The sequence below is a fragment of the Syngnathus typhle genome, linkage group LG8 (assembly GCF_033458585.1).
Source record: "Syngnathus typhle isolate RoL2023-S1 ecotype Sweden linkage group LG8, RoL_Styp_1.0, whole genome shotgun sequence".
In the NCBI taxonomy this organism is placed as follows: Eukaryota; Metazoa; Chordata; class Actinopteri; order Syngnathiformes; family Syngnathidae; genus Syngnathus; species Syngnathus typhle.
The window spans coordinates 2,348,280-2,368,331 of NC_083745.1; the positions used below are offsets into that span (position 1 = coordinate 2,348,280).

Here is a 20,052-nt window from a genome sequence, read left to right on the forward strand (position 1 = left end):
GACAAAAGACAAGTTCTTATTTCGACACAGTGGCAGTTTTAAGGTGTTAGTAACCCTATTGTATTATAAATTGAAGTAAATGGCATAAAATGACCAAATAAAGATGACATTAGGCTGTACTTGTTTTGGACCCATTCCAGCATGATTTTGTTTGAATTTCCAGTGATTCCAACTGGCCTATTTCATAGGTTAATGGTGCATTTACTGTTCCCACCACCTTGAAATCCTTTGTCTTCCAGCACAGATTTGAGATGTTAGCTTCCGGATTATAGCAACCAAGAACTTGCCTGTGGCGTTACCCCTAGACTTTTTTTTATTCTGTGTCGTATTCAATCCACATAAACACACAGAGAGGGTGGATGTTGCAGATTATCACTTGATCCATCCATCCATCCATCCATCCATCCATCCATTTTGAGTGCTCTCCTAACAAGATTTTTTTTGTTTTTTGTTTTTTTTTAAATTTCTTGATAATGGACTTTTTGGAGGTCCAGATTCCACTAGATGCCACCGACACACTGTACGGATGATCCAGCTCATGCCAAAAGCAACTTTTTCGTGCCACAATGATTCCAATGGCAAGTCCAATATGACATCAAGCCCACGTCAAATATTTGTCAGACTGACCAGCCCCCCCCCCCCCCCTCCCCACATCCCCTACTGCATCTCCCACCTCCCCATCCACCCCACCATGATGGCACCATTTGAACTGTAATGTGATCAGGCCGCAGAGAAAGTAGATTAGGGGCCAAGTTGGTCATAATTGACAGCAGTGACTGGAGACAGAGCCCGCCAGGAAGGGGAAGCGAGCATTATTGTGTTGATCTTGATGGAATGTTTGCATGGGAGGGGAAACGTTCCTTTGGACCAGGACCGTTGCTGCCGTGGCTGAGTGTGCGTGTCTTTGTGTGTGTCCACCATCTTGGATTTGTAACATTACGTCTTCACTCGAAAAGTGCCATCCAATAATCTTACGTGCGTCAGGTCAAAAGGTTCAAGGGCTGTCTGTTAGTACACTAACTTAATATAGAAAATATAGATACATATTTGACAAAAGTTATCTCAAATGCCAAACAACAGTCACCTTATTTTAGTGGGGTTTTTTTGGGGGGTGCATCTTCTCTATTATGGCACCAAAACTCCTCATTGACTTTTTTTGGTCTACCGTAATTTTCGGATTATAAGTCGCACCGGAGTATAAGTCGCACCAGCCTTAAAATGCCCAAAAAAGTGAAAAAGAACATATATATGTATATAAGTCGCTCCTGAGTATAAGTCGCCCAAACTATGAAAAAGAAACGCGACTCATAGTCCGAAAATTACGGTAATTTTGGAATTTGTAGAAAAGTTACTGCCAGCCAGAACTTGGGGGGGTCTATTTCATTTTCCCATTCGATGTGTGTTCCAAAAATACTGTTTTGGGTCAAAATGGATCAAAGAAGCCACATGGTGATGAGGGGAATCCCCCGGCGAACTGAGTGCCTCCCGTGGGCCGCTTCATCCAATTAGCCGAGCCCAGAGTGGCGACTCTGTGATGGGGGGTGACTGCTGACATCATGGCGGCGGCGTGAGAGGGGCGGCTCGATGCAGATGATAAATGTGGCGTTTGAAACAAAGCAAAGCGGGGCCTGAAGCAGAAAAGATGACATGACGGACAATCAGAATGGAAGAGTCGTTTGTCGGAACTATTGAGGTCAATGTAGTCGAAGACGTGGCGTAAATGCTAAATGAGCAAATGACAGAGGAGTGGTAGATTTATGGTTCAAAACATAAGAACAATAAAAGATTTGGATCATCAAACAGTATTCAATAATATGGATTCAAATAAAGACAATGAAAATGCACCAGTCAACATTAAAGCAACACGGAGGTTTAAAATTGGCTTCAAAATAATGACTTTCATGAATAAAAAATATTGTCTCTTATTGATCTATGACATTGTGTAAAAAAGAAAGCCTATTTATTATCTTTCTAAAGGAAATCATGTGATCCTCTGTTGCTTGCAGCCAAAAGACATTCGAGATCAATTCCGGAGATATTCCCTCGATAGCGAGTCAGGTCCACCTGCTTCCAGCTCAAAATGGAAAGTTGAGGAAATGAGCCATCTTAAAGCAACGATGACACGCTTCCCGGACCAAATACAAAAAGTGTTTCATGAAGATTAGTGCGAGACCTTCTCATATGAGCTCATGGTCAGAATTCCCCGGAGGATTTGCTAATGGGGGCTCTTGTTTTGGCCCTGTGCGTTAATTTGACGTCCAGAGCTCGTGCTTGCATCCTGAATGAAGTAAGCTCATAAATTCATTTGGACGACATTACGCACCGACATGCCAGCCATCTTTAATTAACTCGCTCGTTAACCGGGCCGAGAACCTTCCCCGAATGCATTTGGGTCAGTGCCAATGTAATTATCTATCTATCTATCTATCTATCTATCTATCTATCTATCTATCTATCTATCTATCTATCTATCTATCTATCTATCTATCTATCTATCTATCTATCTATCTATCTATCTATCTATCTATCTATCTATCTATCTATCTATCTATCTATCTATCTATCTATCTATCTATCTATCTATCTATCTATCTATCTATCTATCTGTCTATCTGTCTGTCTGTCTGTCTGTCTGTCTGTCTGTCTGTCTGTCTGTCTGTCTGTCTGTCTGTCTGTCTGTCTGTCTGTCTGTCTGTCTGTCTGTCTGTCTGTCTGTCTGTCTGTCTTGGAAGTACGGTACCATCCATCCATCCATCCATCCATCCATCCATCCATCCATCCATCCACAGAGAAAATGTGTTCAATAATGAGATAATGGTGGCGGGCCGCTTTCCACCATTGTGCGGCAGGAGGTGGCGGCAGGTATCATTAATGTTGTTAGCAACGTTAGCACCACTGCTGCCTTTTCTGTGGTGACATGTCAAAATGTCTTGAGAGGACTTGAAATGTTGTGTGTGTGTGTGTGTGTTAGGGGGCATATAAGGTTTTTGCTTTGCCTTTTGTAGGACTTGTCAATTTATTGATATTGAATGATCATACAGATTTGAATCCAAATATAAAAATAATTGTATATATATTCTGGGTCCCAAATACAAAAGCAGCCTTCCCAAAGTATTTGCGCGTTATGGCGAGGATGAGCCCACCGAGCAAAAACCAGCAAGCGAAATGGATGATGGTTAAGTGGCAAATAAGTCCATTTCCGTGTTTTCAGTAAGAGATGAAAGAGCAATTTTATCTGTTTTCCTTTTTTTGTGTGACGGATGTCTGCATGAGGTCCATTCGGCTGTTTTCAAATGTTACGCAACACCGAAGCCACTGCAGCTATGAGAGACAGGCTTTGTTTAAAAAGCAGGAACTATACAAAAAGTTGATTTAATAACTTTGCTTGATGTATTTTATGGGCAATATTTGAGAAACTTCTTTATCCAGTTTGTTAAGAAAAATATCAAATGTGGGCACTGCATCCTGCCTAGCTCAGATGTCAACTTCCGCCTGTGGCAAAGTCCTTCACAAATGGTGGGGGAAACGCAGGAAGTGTGAGTCAGAGCAGAATTAAGATTGCCTGCAATATTTGGGACAAACAGTAACACAAAAATAAAAGACTCCCATTGACCACAACTGCAAAGACTTACAGTGAATATTACAACATAACTTACAACAATGATTCTGCAGATATTGTTATACGCACCCACACACATATATAATGTAGCTCATCTGATATTGTGCAGATTGTGCGCCTTATACACAACAACGTTTATTCACATGCTTGGTCTATCGTTCCAATTGCATAAGCGGTATAACTGGCAACATGAGATTACATGAGTCAAATACAACTAGTAATGAAATAATTTCATATTGTTTTAGAACAAACGAGAATAATATAATATCCTAAAATGTTTGTTTTAATGTCATTCAATCAATAATAACTGTGCTGTAATGAGTAATTACTATTTTTTCATTTAGTTTTCATTTGATGTTATTTTTTTTAAATTTTGCACCTACTTTTCATTAATGTGTTTATTTTTTAGTTATTTTTTTTATATTAATATGTATTATATTTATGATAGGCCAAGTCGACGTAATATTGACGTCACCATATTTCGCTCTCTGATTGGCTGAGTAGACGGAAGCGGAAGGATGCCAATACAGCAAACATGTCGGCGGTCAATTGAAAAGTTGCCGCTAGTCAAATTGTAAGTGCGTGTGTGTGTGTTTGTGTTTTATGTTCTAACTTTGCGTTTAAGCCGCACCTTGACACGTTTAGAAGACGAGGACTCCACGATAAGAGCCAGAATATTCGTTATTATCAGGTTGGTGCTTCTGTTGCGTGAGTGGCAGTGTGATGCTCCTTTTAGCCGAATTAGCACACTAGTGTGGTTCGTGAACGCACCAGCGTCTTTGACGCGTGCATAGCTCACCCGTCAAAACGCGTATGATACCTCCAGAATGTCAAAAACAAAGTAATGATTTACATAACTATAGATCGCAACTAATAGCGTTTTAGCATGTAGCTTCTGTAAAAAGTCAAGTTTAAGAATTACGCGTGCAAGATTGGTGTAATGTGCCACCTATGTATATATGCACACATATATAAATCTTTCCTACTAGAACAATGATGCCAAATCTGTCTGTCTTGTCGAACTATATGTTGTTTTCTGTACCTTTATTGGAGGTATACTGAAATAATGTTGATCGAGTTTTTGTTGTTGGGTTGAACACAATCCGATATAAAGTCAACCCTGCACTAAACACACCATGACCATCAGTGCAATTTCCTTTTCAGAAATAATGCTGATATCTGGGACTCATGTCGGACGTCGTGTATGAAGAGACAGCCACGATGATTGCCGCAGGGGAATTGCAGTCGTTTGTCCCGTTTGGCCGTGATCACTGCAAGAACCACCCCAACGCTTTCAACCTGCAGCTGCGGGAGCTGCAGCCCGCCTCAGAACTCTGGACGTCGGACTGCGCCGCCGGCCTGGCGGGCTCCCTGCAGGAGGTCAGCCTGCAGGAGAGAGAGCGGGTAAGCATTATTTACAAGCCCGATGAAATTTTACAGATGAAAACTCCGCTACTGTAATGACCTTGAACCCGGCTCGTGAGGATTGGAATTCATTGGTGATGTGTTTGATTGGCAGGAAAGCTGGCAGCTGAGGAAGGGCTGCATGGAGGTCCCGGAGCAGGGTGTGGAGTTCGAAGAGGAGCTTTACTCGGCAGGGAACGTGGTGGTCTGGACCAAGGGTAGCCGGGCACATGGCTCGAATGTTTACAAGGCGTTCACTGTGGACAGCCCGGTGGAGCAGGTTAGTGGAGGATTATTGTAAATTTGAATTTCAGATTCATGGTGACAATTTGTGGCCGTTTTTTTTGTGTGTTCCATCTGCAGGCTTTATGGTGTGACTTTGCTGTCCCTCCGAGCAAGAAGGATGGTACAGTGTCATTTTTGTCTTCCAAGTTCTTCCAAGAGAAATCGGATTGGATGAAAAAAGAAAATCGACTAGCACTCAAATTCGAATTGAGGTTGTAAATATGTCCATGCTTCTGATCATGCTAAGGCGTGGTTGTGTTTCACAGAAGAACAGCTGGAGCACACGGTGTGCATCGTCCAGAACGGCTGCATCAACATCCACACCGTGACCGGCAAAGATTTCCTCTCGCCGCTGCCGTTCCAGGTGAAAACAAACACGCACCACCCCGTTCGTCGACCTTTTTTTACTGATACGTGAAAAGTCGGCTTAAAGAAGTACTCGTGTATTTATTCTCCTACAGGTGTCCAAAGCCTGGCCGACTAAGTTCGGACTTGTGTTTGAGCGTAAAATCACAGCAGCTGACGGCCAGCTCAACCCTTCGGGGTAAAGGCTAACACCCGCAACTCTGCACACACACCCGCGGGGTTACATACACACATTCTTTTGACGTGTTTTCCTCCACAGCGAGCCACTTCCCTACTTGTTCAGCATGCTGCATCCGATAGATGAGGTGGCACCAGTGGTGTACAAACCCTCTGGTAAAACAATCAATGCCGTGAGTGGAGCCTCCAACCTGGAGCAATGTATCTATTTTGTTGATCACCGTTTGCCTGCCAGGTCCGTTTGACAGCTCTCGCGTGGAGTACATGACGGAATCCAGCTCAAAGATCGTCTTCACCTGCTGTCAGCCCTCCGTCATCGTCACTTACGATAGTGAGCACGGAATACACTCGGTGTGGAGGCTGCGCAAGGTCACATCTGAGGTATGATAAGATCTTGTACGGTAGCTTATGTTTAGGGATGGGCTAGTAGCGACACAATGATATCGGCATCAGCTGGAAGTCAACCTCCAGTGTCTCACCTTCACCAGGAGCGCTCGATGGTGCTTAGTTGTCTCGCCGAGCCCTTTGCCGAACCTCTCGGCTTCCAGGCCACGGGCCTCCTTATGTCACACCTGCGCAACCACTCCCGCTTGGACACCCCGTGTGGCAGCAAGGCAGCCAGGTTCAATCCCGGCGCTGGAGCAAGGTACGTTTATAAAAGTGTATGGAATTCATTTAGCTCCACACGTGGATGTCACAAGGCAGCATAGCAGACAAAGTGACAAGCGATCAATATTTATTTTAAACTGCTGCCTTTACCTTGTCAGTATAACTTTTCAAATTTTTATTCTGAATCATAATATAAATGAAAAAAAATAGAGCAATCAACTATCATTACATTTCTGTGTATAATAAAGAATAAAGGTGATGTCAGAGCTTTTCTTCTTGTTAATATTGCCCTTTTTTTTTAATTTTTTTTAAGTGGTGTCATTGGTGCCAACAGCCCTCATCACTACAGCACCGTGCACAGCCACCAGAGCAGAACCCTCATGTCCTCACCAGTAATGCACTCCCGCGTCCATTCCCCGGGTATATCCAAGATGGCTGCCGTCAGGTCAGTTTCTTGCATCTGTTATTTCCGCCTAGACAGAAGGATGTGAACACAGCTGCTCTTTTCACACCTAGTCGCGACCACTCTCCGGGCATGGCGATGCCGTCCTTATCGGGCGCGGCTCGCTTTAACACGACCCTGCACTCCTCGTCACCTGCGGGCCACCATCACGGCATGGCGCACTCGCCCAACAGCACCATCAATGAGACGGTGCCGGAGCCCATCATCCCAGATCTGTGCATGGAGCAGCTATGGAGCGAGACAACTGCGTGCCACAGGTTGGAAGCTGTCATTGACCAAATTTGGACATTGCCAGTTTCTGCCAAAAAGTCACTGTTTGTTTTTTTTTCCCCCCAGCCTGGACAGAGAGATGAGCAGCCAGGCGTCCAAAGTGTTCCTGACCTCCGACCTCTGCGAGAACCGCTACCTCTGTTTCCTGGTGGAGTCGCACCAGCAACTCAGGTTGGAGTCAAAACATTGTCTGAAAGTGGGGAGAGGTATTGTAGCTAGTTTGTATTTCCTAGCCTGACATCCTCTCTTATCTCCGGAACCTCAGATGTGTGAAATTCGTGGAGAGCAACGACACGTCTCAGCTCATCTTCGCCTCCGTGACGAACATCGCCGCCAAAGATGCGGAGCCTTTGCAGGTGAACCAACGACCATGCTAGAGAAGCTTGATTTAGCCAAGGTTTACTGTACTTGACATTTAAAAAAAAAAATCCTACTTTCAGAACATTGATGCAATGCTGGTATTGGAGGCCTGCGGCAGCCTAATTCTCTACACGGGTGTCACCCGGGTAAGGACGACGACAAATCCGTCACCTGCACATGTGACGTGTGTTTATTTTGCGCTTCTCCCCCTCAAGGTCAGCCAGGTGTTTGTGCCCGGCCTCCTGCCATCCACTTTCGGTCTTAACAACAACCGTGTCGGTCCCTACACGCCGCAGGAGCAAGTTAGCACGCCCACTAATGCAAGCAGCAGGAATTTGCAAAGAATGGACGAGGTAATCAGAGCTGTTATTCCTCTACTTGATAGAGACATAATACACGAAATTCAGTAACTAATGAACACTCCTTTTTAATTGATGTGAAATAAAAATCATGTAGAAACCACAAAGGTGTACTCCGGTGATAAATGTGGATTTTCACTGCACTGTACTTTGATTTGGTCATCCAACGACGCCCTCAGGCCGCCATGCCCTCGCCCGTGTCCGATCCAAGGGGCCCAAACATGAAGCACCACGAAGCATCTTTTTTAGAGGACTACACTTACCAGCAGGCTTTGCGCTACATCCACGCCCTCCGGGACCCTGTCAGCAACCGTGTAACTCTGGTGGGATTTTTTTTTTTTCTTTACACACTCAGTCGTCTAATAAACATGTTTCCAAACATTGTTACAGATTGTTGTGTCTTGCAACAATGAATTCAATAATAATCTTGGGTCTTTCTCCAGGAACTAAGTAACGGCACCATGCTGAGAATTTCCATCCCGGACATTGCTGTCTCTGAGCTGGGTAAGCTTTTTTTTTTTTTCTTGCATACCAGAACGCTACAGCTGCTTCTATAGAGCACACCTTCGAAAAATAACCAAATTGTATTAAATTATTATGATTGTAATGACTGTGCATCTCCAAATCAGTATCCATCCGTGTATACCAATGCATAGAGAAGTTATTTCTGACTAGTATATGCATGCTGATGTATTCAAAACCTGCTTTTGGTCCGACGCAGACAGACGCATGCGCACGCACACACACACACACACACACACACACACACTGTTCTGGCTGAGTCAGAACAGTTGGGTCCTGGAAATTAAGTTTGCCCTACATTGTTACTGTGACGTATTGAGGATGCCATCACAAGGTACACAAACAAACACACACACTGCTGTAATCATGAAAACAGATGATGAAAAGTTGTGATTTAAGAAGACTTGAAGCAAACTAATCGTTTCAAGCTGTAACCGTTGAGCTCTCGCCCATTCTCGGAAAAAATACAAACCGCTGATGATTTTTCAGCCTTTTGTGACACGTATGCACCCAATTACAAGTGCTTTGTGTGCATCAAACTTTTTTTTTTTTTTTCCTCTCTGCCCATTATATCATTATCAATCTTGCAGATAAGTCTTTTACCAGACCCTAATGAAATGGCATTGATCTGCCTCGCCACTGACCTTTTCAATTCGGGGTGTCCAATGGAGATATTTCGGTCCACGCCGAATACGATCGGGTCAAGATCAATCACCTGCCGTGGGTCTAAAAAGGGTGTTAATCGGTTCTAATGTGTCCGCCTTACGTTTCTCTTTTCATTTAGTTCGGAAATGTCTTCAGGCCATTCGTTTCATCCTGCCCAAGGAAGCTGCCATGAAGGTTTGTGGAGACTTTTCATCATCAGACCTGCTTGTTTTATATATATATAAAAAAAGAACTAAAAGGCATGACCTATTTCTCTTTTTACATTTTGTCATGTTTCATATGTAGGTTTTGGTGAAATGGTACACAATTTACAACGCCCCTGGCGGCACAAGCCCCCACAGTGAGTGGAACCTGTTTGTCACTTGTTTCTTGAAGCTGATGGGCTACAACACGGAGCGCCTGACCTGGACCCGGAATGTCAGTTTTTGTTTTTTTTCCCCCTTCGCTAATTAAAACCAGAAGAGCTAATCCTGACTTGAAATAGTGACTCTCACACCCTTCCCCTACTTCTTCAGCTGAATTTTGAAGTGCCTCTCTCGCCGGTGATTGCGGCTAAGAAAGCTCGTCCCTGTGATGGAGGTTGCGATGAGGTGTGTGACTAACGATGAACTATGCTTTGTTTCATGTTGTAATGTCGATAAGCTAGCTAGTTTTTGGTGATTTTTTTTTAAGAGCTAATATCAGCCGATTAATCGGTTAGGCTATTGTAAAAAAAAATTGAAAACCACTGATTGCAGATTAATACCCAGGCTATCATGTCACATATTTTTATTATACCACACGAAAAAATGAAGTCGTGTCATTTGAACCATACTTTGTAAAACCAGCCGTAAAGCAATACTACCGTACATTTTTGCTTTAATGATGTCAAATAATTAACTAGCGGTAATCAAAACCATGCATCTGTTTCGTGTTTAGGATTGGGAGTACTTGCTGGGAAGTCATTACCACCGCCAGATGGATTCTCATTCCGACGCCAAACCAGCAGCCTCTAGTGGCTTTAACGCCAGCGTCATCCCGGACGATGGGGACCTCTCATCTGTATGCGACCAAATCGATAACGATCAAGAAACAGCAAAAGCCAGTCCAGAATTCCAAATTGTTCAATTCACTTCCCGTGTCCCCCTGTTTGCTTTCCAGGCGCCGTCCTCTTCCTGCGTCTTAGACAACACGGCGCCCCTCTTCGTTCACATTCCGGCCCTCTTCTACGTTCTTCACCTGCTCTACCAGGAGCTGCTCCTCAACGAATTGCACCGAGAGAGGGCCTTGTCCCTGGTGTGTCTTCTGCAGCAGCTCGCCAGGTAACCACCATTTTGTCCTTTTCTAGCAACTGCATGTGGTTGGGTTCATAGGATTTTGTAGTTTGCTTGGCTAGACAAAAGGCAGTTTTTATATAATCGGCTTTTATTCTGTGATTCCGCCTCCGAGCTTCTCATGTCAGGCTGATTGCTATTGAAAGGTTGCCACCTTCTCATGAAACAAACAGGAAAAAAAAAAGCACTTCAAGTCCATTTCCCAGAATGCCTTTGTTGACATTCAGAGTGAATGTTGAACCGTTTGCAAAGTTGAATAAAATGCAGAGGTCGTTTCGTCGCTGAGCTTCTCGAGGCAAAAAGCAGCGCTGCACAATTACGCTCAAGAGCGCTTCTGCCTCCCACTCGCCGTTCATTGTCACCAATCACGGCGCTCACTTAACCTCTGCCAGTTTGTTTCTCACCACACCGAAGAAGCCTGATTGCGTGCTGGTCTTTGTGGGCAAACAGCGGGGCTTGTTAGGCAAGACTGCAGTCGGGAGAAATAGTTTAACCCATGACCATACAGTGAAAATCAAAAGTGTTCACATCCCTGTTAAAATTCCAGGTTTTTGTAATGTAAAAAAAAAACCCAAGATGAATACATTGCAATACCAACGTGTAGGTCGTGTGGTTGCAAAAGTATTCACGCCCTCTTTTGGTGAGGCTTGTCAGTTCTCTTGTTGATTGTGTTTTTCTTTTTTTTTTTTTTTTTCTATTCCACCCCATCTTTTTTTCTTTCCTTTTTTTTTTGTAAACTATAATGCTCCCTTTTAAAGTCACCCATTTTGGTTAAATGGACACAGAGCCGAGTGGGACGAAGCGCTCGTGCTGAATTAAAAACTATTGATTATGTCAAGTTAAACAAAAGGACCAGGTCTGACTCCGAGTTTAATTACCACAAAACAATAACGCCGAATGTCACAGGGAGAGGAGAACCGTTTTTTTGTCCTGGTTTTAAACATGCACGTGTCCTGTATTCTTCACTGTGTCCTTGTCCCGTGTTTTTTAAAAAGCTGCCGAAATCATCATCGTGTAGGTCAGCTGTCATTTTGCTCCACTCAGGCTGCCTTCTCCGCCTCCTCCTCTTCTTCCTGCACTCGTTGCATGAAGATGAAGGGAAGGCAGGTGAAATATTTATAGCACGGCGACTAACTCAACAATAATCCGGAGAGAAGCAAACTGACCGCGGCAAGGGAGAGAGCTTAATATCGCGTGGCCACGATCATAGGCTGTGAATACACATAATCTTTTGCTTGTATGATTAAGAGTAAAATTACAATTTTGTGCTTATGTTTGTTTTAAACGAAACTTTGAGTGATGGAAGAATTTTTCTTTTTTTTTTTTTGCAGAGACCTGCAGTTGGAAGATTATGTGGATCTCTACTGGAGAGACTACCCATCATTAATCAATGGATTCACAGAGAGCTGCCTCATAGACCAGTGTAGGACTTTCTAATTCAACGATTGTAATATTTTGGGGTGCAGAAAAGGCCACTTTTCACACTTCTTATTTCTCCTCAGCTCTGATTGGTCAAATGCAGCATCCGTCTTTCCTGCGTGCGGAACCTCCCTGCATCTTCAGCTGGCTCAGTAGCTGCCTGCAAGGGGAATCGGTCCCGCCTTTCCCCTACCTGCCCGGTGTCTGCCACAGGCTCCGGCTGTTGGTTCTGGTAGGTCTGCTCATATACACAGTCCCTGGGTCCGAATCTTTGCTCTGGCCTTTGTCATGCTTCATCTCTTTTAAGGGTCAGCGAGATAGAAAATTGACAAATGGAAAATGAAGTCTGTCTTATATATACTTTCTCTGCATCTTCAGAGTTATGCTCTCTACATCAGCGGCGACGACAAAGCCACCACATCCAATGCGTCTGAATACTTGGTGAAGCTCTCTGCAGGTCAGTGGCTGCCATGACGTCACCCGCCGTATGCGTTTGTGCGCGAGCTGTCCCGATGCGCCACCCTTGTCAATCCCAGCGCACCGCCTCAGGAAGCAAAAATAAAGGCGTGTGATGCGATGCTTTTGCTTTGTAAAAGGATACCGTGATGATGACAGACAGCTCCTTGCAAGTATTTGATGGGGCCTTGAGAATCACTTGGACATTGACTTTGTAGTCTGACAGCATTGTGGTGTTTTTTTTGTTTTTCTTTCACCCAAACCATCATCACCCAACACAGGAGCAATCGAAAGTGCAATTTGCGCTCCCGTGTTTTCAATTTGTGCCGGCTGAATGGAGACAATACAGCAGAGCCGCGGATGTCTGATGATGGTGCTAATTATCGAGCATGTTGACCTCTTTCTGTTTTTCCCCTCTTCAGGCCAAAAGACCAGTGAGCAGCAGTACAAAAGGTGAATCAGCTCACAGTGCTATGAGGAGCCGATTTGAAAGGGCAACTGTCAATTACACACACAAAAAAAAAAGGATTCATGCAACAGTAGGGTAAAGCACTGAAAAACAATTACATACATTCATTTATTCTATTAAATATATTTATAATTAAAGCAAATAGTTAGGAGGAAATATAATTCATTAGGATGTTTCTAGCTATTTTCCATCCCCCAAGATCGAGTTGTGTTTATTTTGATGATTGATTTATTTTCAAAATATATTTATTGTCTGTATTCTAGACAGACGAGCGTGAATCAAGTCAAGTCGTGCAGCGGGAGTCTGGCTGAGCAGCTCGTGGTCTGGCTCACCTCGCAAGGTGAATGTCTTTCGGACTTTACCAATCTCACAGTATATGATCGCTTTACGTTTGGTTGCGGTTCAGGGTTCACCCTCAAAGACTTGGAGTCGGTCCCTTTCGGCGTGGCTCTGCCCATCCGAGACGCCATCTACCACTGCCGGGAGCAGCCCTGCGCCGATTGGTCAGAGGAGGTTTGCCTGCTGATTGGCCGGCAGGACCGCACCAGACAGGCCCACAACATGACCCTGGTGAAAAGCAAAGCTGTGAGTGTAAATATGAGTTCAAGTCATTAGCACGGTGTCAAGTTACTGTTTCATACTGCGATTGTGTGCGTGTGTCCAGTCTGTGAGCTCAAGTTTGTCCTTGGAACCTCCCGCGACCACAGAGGCCGACGAGGAGGAGGACGGAATGTCGGACATCATTCAGGAGGTACCCTCGCTCGTCGCATCTGCAAATTATTATTCGACGCTGAGCAAATTTCATCTCACACTCGATAGGTCACAGGACTGATCTGGAGTCAGGATCTTAGGGTCCAGGAAGTCCGAAGGCTTCTGCAGAGCTCCAAGCCAGTCCGGGTCTGCGTCGTTCAGCTCCCGGAGGTCTCGGACCACGAGTACATAGAAGAGAAAGAGAACAAGTGAGTTTTGTCATTGAAAGCATGAATGACATCTTTCATTGGGTCCATTTTAACGCCCTCTTTGTCATTGTTTACATTTCCCAGACTCCTTCAGCTGTGTCAAAGGACCATGTCCCTCCCAGTGGGAAGGGGCCTCTTCACTCTGTTCTCCTACCAGCCTGTACCTACAGAACTTTTACCCATCCCGAAACTCAACCTCACAGGTCATGAAACGCATTTGTGGATGTTAGGGACCGAGTCAACATATAAACTTGCTTGAGCCAAAATGCGGATTCATTTTGATATCTTACCAGTTATGTGTTCACGGTCTCGCATGTTTCAATGTGGTCTAGGTCGTGCCCCACCCAGGAACACCATGGTCAACCTGAACAGCGGGAATATTGACGTCCCGGCCAATATGCCCAGCTGGCCCAGCTTCCACAACGGCGTCGCTGCCGGACTCAAGATCGCCCCCGCGTCGCAGGCGAGTCCCCACGTCCCCACGACCGAGCTGCCACGTGACCGCGTGTCGATAAACGAAGCGGCCCTCTTCTTGCGTCCGTCTTCAGGTGGACTCGGCTTGGATTGTCTACAACAAAAACAAGAACCAAGAGATGGCCAACGAGCACGCTGGCTTCCTCATGGCGCTGGGCCTCAACGGGCATCTCACCAAGCTTGGGACACTCAACATACACGACTACCTCACCAAGGTGCACATCACTCTGTGAATACACATTTGTCACATTTGATCTTGGAGCCGTGTTGGAAAAAAAGGACCGCAGCTCAACTCGAGCGTGTCTTCCTCAGGGCCACGAGATGACCACCATCGGGCTTCTCCTGGGCGTGGCAGCAGCGCGACTGGGTACCATGGACGTGTCCACCACCCGCCTGCTCAGCATCCACATCCCTGCCCTGCTTCCTCCCACCTCCACTGAGTTGGATGTCCCACACAATATACAGGTGGGATTGGGACAAATGATGACTTTTCTGCTATAAAGTGGAGTTCCTCGAGCCGGAGTTTTCCAGACCCGCCCATCCCTTTTGTAGGTGGCGTCTGTAATCGGCATCGGGCTGGTGTATCAGGGAACAGGACACAGACACATTGCTGAGGTTCTACAATCAGAAATAGGTGAGGGACCATTTGTTAATTGTTTTAGCTTGTTAGCTGTGTACAGTCAGTGTTTCTCTAAATATTCTTCAGGGCGACCTCCAGGTCCGGAGATGGAATACTGCACCGACAGGGAGTCCTATTCCCTAGCTGCGGGATTAGCTCTTGGGATGGTCTGCCTCGGGGTGAGCCACATCCAAACCTTTTTTTTTGTTTTGTATACAGAAAAAACAAGGCAACCACTGCAAAATATTTCTGCCTTGGAAACACAAACTGGTTTGAAACATGTTTTTAAGTCACTGCTTTCACAACACACATATCATTTGCTGTCTTCTCTTGCAGCAAGGCAGCAACCTAATTGGGATGAGTGACCTGAACGTCCCAGAGCAACTGTATCAGTATATGGTAGGGGGCCATCGAAGGGCCCCAGTCGGAGCCAGCCGAGAGAGACATAAATCTCCCAGCTACCAGATCAAGGTACGCTGAATGGGACTCTCAAACCCGGCTCATCGTTAGCATACTGGCTGAAGGGTATTCATGGTCGTTGACAGGAGGGCGACACTATCAATGTGGATGTGACGTGTCCTGGGGCCACGCTGGCACTCGCCATGATCTATTTGAAGACCAACAACCGGTGAGAAAAGTCACCTTTTGAATTGTTCTGAACAAGACGTCTGACTTCATAGTAGGCTTTCAAACGAGTGAAACCAGTGAATCAAGTGAATGTGTATGAACACTTGGCCCTCTACCAGGTCCATAGCTGACTGGCTGAAACCTCCAGATACTTGGTTCCTATTGGATTTCATCAAGCCAGAGTTTCTTCTGCTCAGGGTTAGTGCGGCCGGCGTGGGAATTCATCTTTACTAATCGTCACAAATAAGTGTTTATCGTCTCGTTGCTCCTTCAAGACCCTGGCCAGGTGCCTCATCATGTGGGATGAAATCCTCCCTAATACAGAATGGGTCAAAAGTAACGTGCCGCAGGTGAAAAGAAAGACTCAAACCGGTCGCATTTAGTACATTGTTGATTTGCATTCCATCTTAGTTGTTGGCTCTTCGTATTCAGATCATGAGGGGGTCTCATTCGGACTCACCAGAAAACATCAACATGGAGACGTGGATGTGAGTTTCCGTCTTCACACAACAAGCACCCGCCGAACTTAGCCGCTAAACTTCCATTCCGCGCATCTCAGCCAAGTGCAGGATTACATCACAGCCGGAGCTTGCATGGCGCTCGGCCTGCGATTCGCCGGTTCCGCCAACTCGGATGCCTTCGACTGCCTCTACGACTTTGCCAAGAACTTCATGAGGCTGATGTCCTTCTACGGTACAGCCGCTGCGGTAAGTCGTTGCGTTTGTAATGATCACATGGCGTTGATGTCCACCAACATCCGCTGCGGTTCCCGCAGGAGCCGGGCTGCTACAACATGCAGACGGCGCTGTCCATGATCCTGCTGTCCATGTCCATGGTGATGGCCGGCACGGGCAACCTGAAGGTGCTACAGCTCTGCCGCTTCCTGCACTACCGAACCGGCGGCGAGATGAACTACGGCTTCCACATGGCTCATCACATGGCGCTCGGCATGCTTTTCCTGGGAGGGGGAAGGTGAGACGCCACCCACAAAACGCCAATTGAAACGGCGACGCCACCGCTGTAGTTCCATGGCACCGGTATGCCACAAGATGGGGGCAAAGCACTACTTTTATCTAAACAACGATCGTTACCGTCGCATTTGAAACATTGACTTGTCATACAAGAATTGAGAAGAGAAAAAAAAAAAAGTTTAGCCCTGGCAAGATTAAACTTTTGAAACGCACAGGAGTATTCGTCAAGTTCTTCTTGCTCCTTGTTTTGTTGGCGGGGCTGCACATCATTCAACTTGGGATAGCATACAAATGAAGACAATATAGTCCTCTCTCGAGTTCATATGCACGCCGGCCGAACGTCACAGCGCATCAAATAAAGGGAAGCCACGTCGCTGTCAACAGATCACGCTTTTGTATGAAAGCTTGCTCGTATTTGGTTGAAAGGCATTTAGCCGATAAATGTTTGGAGCGCAGTCTGAATGTCAGGACGTAGGTCGGGTTCAAAAGTCCGTCAAAGTGTGCCATTGTTGCATTTGATGCCTTTTCATTCAGTTCGCTCTCATTGCGGCCACTTTTGTGTCGTTATCACGTCATCCTGTCACTCGCTTTTTACCTCCAATTGATTTTCATTGTGCTTTTTAATCCGAGCAGAATTATTTATATTTACAGTGGACAAATGGATCATTTCCATCTATCATCTCTAAAAGAAAAAGGAAAATATGATCAGTTGATGTGAAATTTAAAAATTCAAGGCCACCGCCGTCACCCAGCGAAATGCCTTCAACTGACGGCGAGTGCCGTGACGTCTTTTGCCCCCTCTTCTTTTAATCACAATAATGGCTCCTTTCGTCAAAGTACGATCTTCAAACAGCAACAGCCATTATGATCGAGAGCCCGGCGAGTGGCCCGTGACGCCGAGAGCTATTATTAAAACACAATGAGAGCGCGGCCGTCCTCGTCAAAATGATTTTCTGTGGCTTTTTGTGTTTTGTCCCACCTTTGTTTGTGCCTCTAACATTTATGGCAATAATTGATGGTTTAATAATGGTAATGTTTGTTTTTATTATTATTATATATATATCTGATCAGGTTCAGCTTGAGCACATCCAACTCAGCCATCGCTGCTCTGCTCTGTTCCCTCTATCCTCACTTCCCCTCACATAGCACAGACAACCGGTGAGATGAACACAGCACTCATTTGAAATACAGCATTTAAATCGACATGAAGTTGATTTCTCACGGCCGGCCTCACAAATGTCACATAACACGATTTGGCATTCCTCCTCAAATTTGGTTACGTCTGTATTCTTCAGCTATCACCTGCAGGCGCTGCGCCATCTCATTGTTCTGGCCGCCGAGAGCCGGCTGCTGGTGCCGGTTGACGTGGACTCCCTTAAGCCTTGCTACGCCCTCCTGGAGGTCACCTACAAGGTAAAAGGCAGTGAGGTCTTTGATTCATTCCTACCGTGTCATCGTACTCGCTTCCTCCTCGTGGTTTCGTGTTCGCTGTGTGACTTCCTCACGAGCGAGCAAGTAATGCGCGTCGTACGCTAGTTTCACTTCACCCTAGAAACTGCCGCTGAATCCGCCATCTGGCAGTTAGCGTGAAGAAAAATGGCTCATGAATGGCCGCTGTAATTTTGTTTTGGTCCACTTGTGGTTGGTTCTTCAAGCTCTTTTACTAATATGTTGGGATCAGTCATAACATTGCGACATCGGCGCTGATGTTTAAACTTAATAAAAATATATCAGATTAATAATGCTTACTTGCATTGACTTTTTTTTTATATATTCATATTTATTTTCATATTTATCTCCGCAGAAAACCGACTGGTACGACGAGACCACGGTGGAGCTGATGGCTCCGACCATGCTGCCCGAGCTGCACCTCCTCAAGCGGGTAAAAAAAAATAACAACAGCCACGTCGCCTTTGGACTCGTGTCGTTCTAATTGAATCCGTTTACAATCTCCTGGCAGGTTCGAGTGAAGGGGCCTCGTTACTGGGAACTTTCCATTGACCTGATCAAGGAAGTGCAACACCTCAAGTGAGGAAGATGCTGAACCACCCTTAAAATGAAACAGATTCTTTCTCCTGAGGGCTTACTGATGACACTTTGTGTCTTCTGCCACTCAGGTCGGTCCTTTCCAGGGACGGCGTGTTATACGTGAAACTCCGAGCGGGGCAGTTGCCCTACAAGGATGACCCCCAGGGCTGGAAAAGCTTGCTGGGCTCCGCCGTCACTCAGCGCAGCTCTGGAGTCCGAGCCTTTAAGGTCATTCCCTTGGACTTATTGAAGATTCCAAACCCCCAATTTTGAGATCTCACAAATTTCCCGTTATGTGCGCAGCTCGAGGCCATCTCCACCTTCACCTCCGAGCCGGCCTTGCTCTCCTTCGCCGAGTTCTTCTGCAAGACGTCGGGCGGAGCGAAGCACGTGAGTACATGCAGTTTCTCACAAGCTAGATGTCCGCTATTGCGTCATCGCTAGAGATGAACTGCTGATCGAGTTTCACGAGAACATACCTGAGATAGAAACTCTGGGATATCTTCACAGCGAGTAGAGACCGTGGAGCTGTTCTCAGCCATGTTGTACGAGTGCGTGACGCAGGAGTGTCCGGAGATGCTGCCCACGTACGTCGCTATCGAGCAGGTAAAGGCAACCGGTGCTCCGACATTTCTCGTTGCAGTTCTCTAACGGAGTCTCCTGGCTTTAGGCGGTGGGCGCTCTGTGCCGTGGTGAGCCGCAGCACAGTTTCGCCCTGTGGCAGATGCGCCTGGTGGTGGAGCTTTGGGACAGCAGGGTGCTCCAGCGGCCTGCCCACGGCCGTGACGCGCTGCTTTCCTCTGAGTTTTTACCGGTCATGAAGAACAAGGTGGATGTGGTGCTGGACAGCTGGCTCAAAGGTCAGAATGGCTTCATAGTTTGGAATGGTGCTAACTTTATCTGTGCATAGTTTCATTTTTCCCTTCTTATTTTAGTAAATCACATTTTTTATCTTATTTTAGTAAATGTCCCCCCCGCAGACCAAGAAAATAACAAATGAAGATGGCGTCAAAGCACTATTTTTCTTTTCGGCTATGCTCTGATGAAGCTCCTTCACTCAAAACTTTTTTTTTTCTTCTTGCAGACAACAGCTCAGCGTTGAGGTCCTACATAGGCAGAAAGGCTCTCCCCGATGGTCCCGGGTCCCCCATGTTGGCTTGCTTCCTGGTCTACCGCTCTGTCCCCTGCCTCAGGAACAAACTGGCGCAGCTTCAAGGTAGGAAATTGCTGTGGGTCGCCGCCAAGTGGGAAAAACGCGGCGCGATGGGAATTCGCCAATGTCACGCTTCCCTCTTCTAGGCTGCACTTCACTCGGGCACTTGTTGTCCAGCAGCAGCCGGTTGGGAATGCCACTCAGAGACCTGCTCAGGCTCGCTCCGGTCCTGCTGGAAACCCAAAGCAGGCCGCGGATGCTCCTTGGTTCCCCGTTGCTCGCACGCTGAACCTTGAAGCCTTATACTCTGTTCACGCAGCAGAGAGACAGGATGGCCTTTCTGCATGCCTTGCAGGTAACCTGTTTTAGGAATACAAACGTAGTTTGTTCCCATTTGTAATATAATGTTTTTGTAAAGTGCAACATTTTTGTCCAGAGAGGAAAATAAAAACTTTTCCCACAGA

The 20,052-nt window shown here is 45.9% G+C and overlaps 1 protein-coding gene and 1 long non-coding RNA gene across 8 annotated transcripts in view; one reads left to right on the top strand and one right to left on the bottom strand.

Moving 5' to 3' along the window:
- The first annotated feature begins 4,121 nt into the window (after positions 1–4,121).
- The window catches only part of anapc1 (anaphase promoting complex subunit 1), a 54,857-nt gene continuing 38,926 nt past the window's right edge, over positions 4,122–20,052 (top strand). For 4 of the 7 annotated variants that reach the window (XR_009715202.1, XR_009715199.1, XR_009715200.1 and 1 more), the window contains exons 1-53: positions 4,131–4,310; positions 4,784–5,023; positions 5,139–5,303; positions 5,387–5,429; positions 5,575–5,672; positions 5,770–5,852; positions 5,934–6,007; positions 6,087–6,232; positions 6,340–6,497; positions 6,774–6,905; positions 6,977–7,180; positions 7,260–7,359; positions 7,454–7,549; positions 7,634–7,699; positions 7,769–7,906; positions 8,092–8,235; positions 8,356–8,416; positions 9,219–9,274; positions 9,386–9,517; positions 9,616–9,690; positions 10,019–10,141; positions 10,241–10,401; positions 11,745–11,836; positions 11,916–12,064; positions 12,211–12,289; positions 12,711–12,741; positions 13,021–13,097; positions 13,164–13,342; positions 13,422–13,508; positions 13,577–13,716; positions 13,801–13,919; positions 14,049–14,179; positions 14,265–14,405; positions 14,503–14,655; positions 14,743–14,824; positions 14,897–14,988; positions 15,146–15,280; positions 15,355–15,437; positions 15,556–15,634; positions 15,712–15,786; positions 15,869–15,924; positions 15,996–16,143; positions 16,212–16,408; positions 17,479–17,565; positions 17,703–17,820; positions 18,212–18,289; positions 18,368–18,435; positions 18,525–18,663; positions 18,739–18,825; positions 18,946–19,041; positions 19,106–19,295; positions 19,520–19,651; positions 19,735–19,943. Coding sequence is in view for 1 of the 7 variants with exons in the window: in XM_061285519.1 (XP_061141503.1) it covers positions 4,808–5,023; positions 5,139–5,303; positions 5,387–5,429; positions 5,575–5,672; positions 5,770–5,852; positions 5,934–6,007; positions 6,087–6,232; positions 6,340–6,497; positions 6,774–6,905; positions 6,977–7,180; positions 7,260–7,359; positions 7,454–7,549; positions 7,634–7,699; positions 7,769–7,906; positions 8,092–8,235; positions 8,356–8,416; positions 9,219–9,274; positions 9,386–9,517; positions 9,616–9,690; positions 10,019–10,141; positions 10,241–10,401; positions 11,745–11,836; positions 11,916–12,064; positions 12,211–12,289; positions 12,711–12,741; positions 13,021–13,097; positions 13,164–13,342; positions 13,422–13,508; positions 13,577–13,716; positions 13,801–13,919; positions 14,049–14,179; positions 14,265–14,405; positions 14,503–14,655; positions 14,743–14,824; positions 14,897–14,988; positions 15,146–15,280; positions 15,355–15,437; positions 15,556–15,634; positions 15,712–15,786; positions 15,869–15,924; positions 15,996–16,143; positions 16,212–16,408; positions 17,479–17,565; positions 17,703–17,820; positions 18,212–18,289; positions 18,368–18,435; positions 18,525–18,663; positions 18,739–18,825; positions 18,946–19,041; positions 19,106–19,295; positions 19,520–19,651; positions 19,735–19,877 (5,934 nt within the window). In the remaining 6 variants the exon portion in view is untranslated. Of the gene's footprint in view, positions 4,311–4,783; positions 5,024–5,138; positions 5,304–5,386; positions 5,430–5,574; positions 5,673–5,769; positions 5,853–5,933; positions 6,025–6,086; positions 6,233–6,339; positions 6,498–6,773; positions 6,906–6,976; positions 7,181–7,259; positions 7,360–7,453; positions 7,550–7,633; positions 7,700–7,768; positions 7,907–8,091; positions 8,236–8,355; positions 8,417–9,218; positions 9,275–9,385; positions 9,518–9,615; positions 9,691–10,018; positions 10,142–10,240; positions 10,402–11,744; positions 11,837–11,915; positions 12,065–12,210; positions 12,290–12,710; positions 12,742–13,020; positions 13,098–13,163; positions 13,343–13,421; positions 13,509–13,576; positions 13,717–13,800; positions 13,920–14,048; positions 14,180–14,264; positions 14,406–14,502; positions 14,656–14,742; positions 14,825–14,896; positions 14,989–15,145; positions 15,281–15,354; positions 15,438–15,555; positions 15,635–15,711; positions 15,787–15,868; positions 15,925–15,995; positions 16,144–16,211; positions 16,409–17,478; positions 17,566–17,702; positions 17,821–18,211; positions 18,290–18,367; positions 18,436–18,524; positions 18,664–18,738; positions 18,826–18,945; positions 19,042–19,105; positions 19,296–19,519; positions 19,652–19,734 lie in introns of those variants that run through there. The other 3 variants (XR_009715201.1, XM_061285519.1, XR_009715203.1) reach the window with 3 other exon arrangements.
- Positions 11,144–13,581, bottom strand: LOC133158348 (uncharacterized). Its single transcript, XR_009715204.1, has 4 exons — positions 13,399–13,581; positions 13,090–13,324; positions 12,026–12,786; positions 11,144–11,486 (listed from the first exon to the last, which is right to left on the bottom strand). It is a non-coding gene; the product is annotated as an uncharacterized LOC133158348 (long non-coding RNA).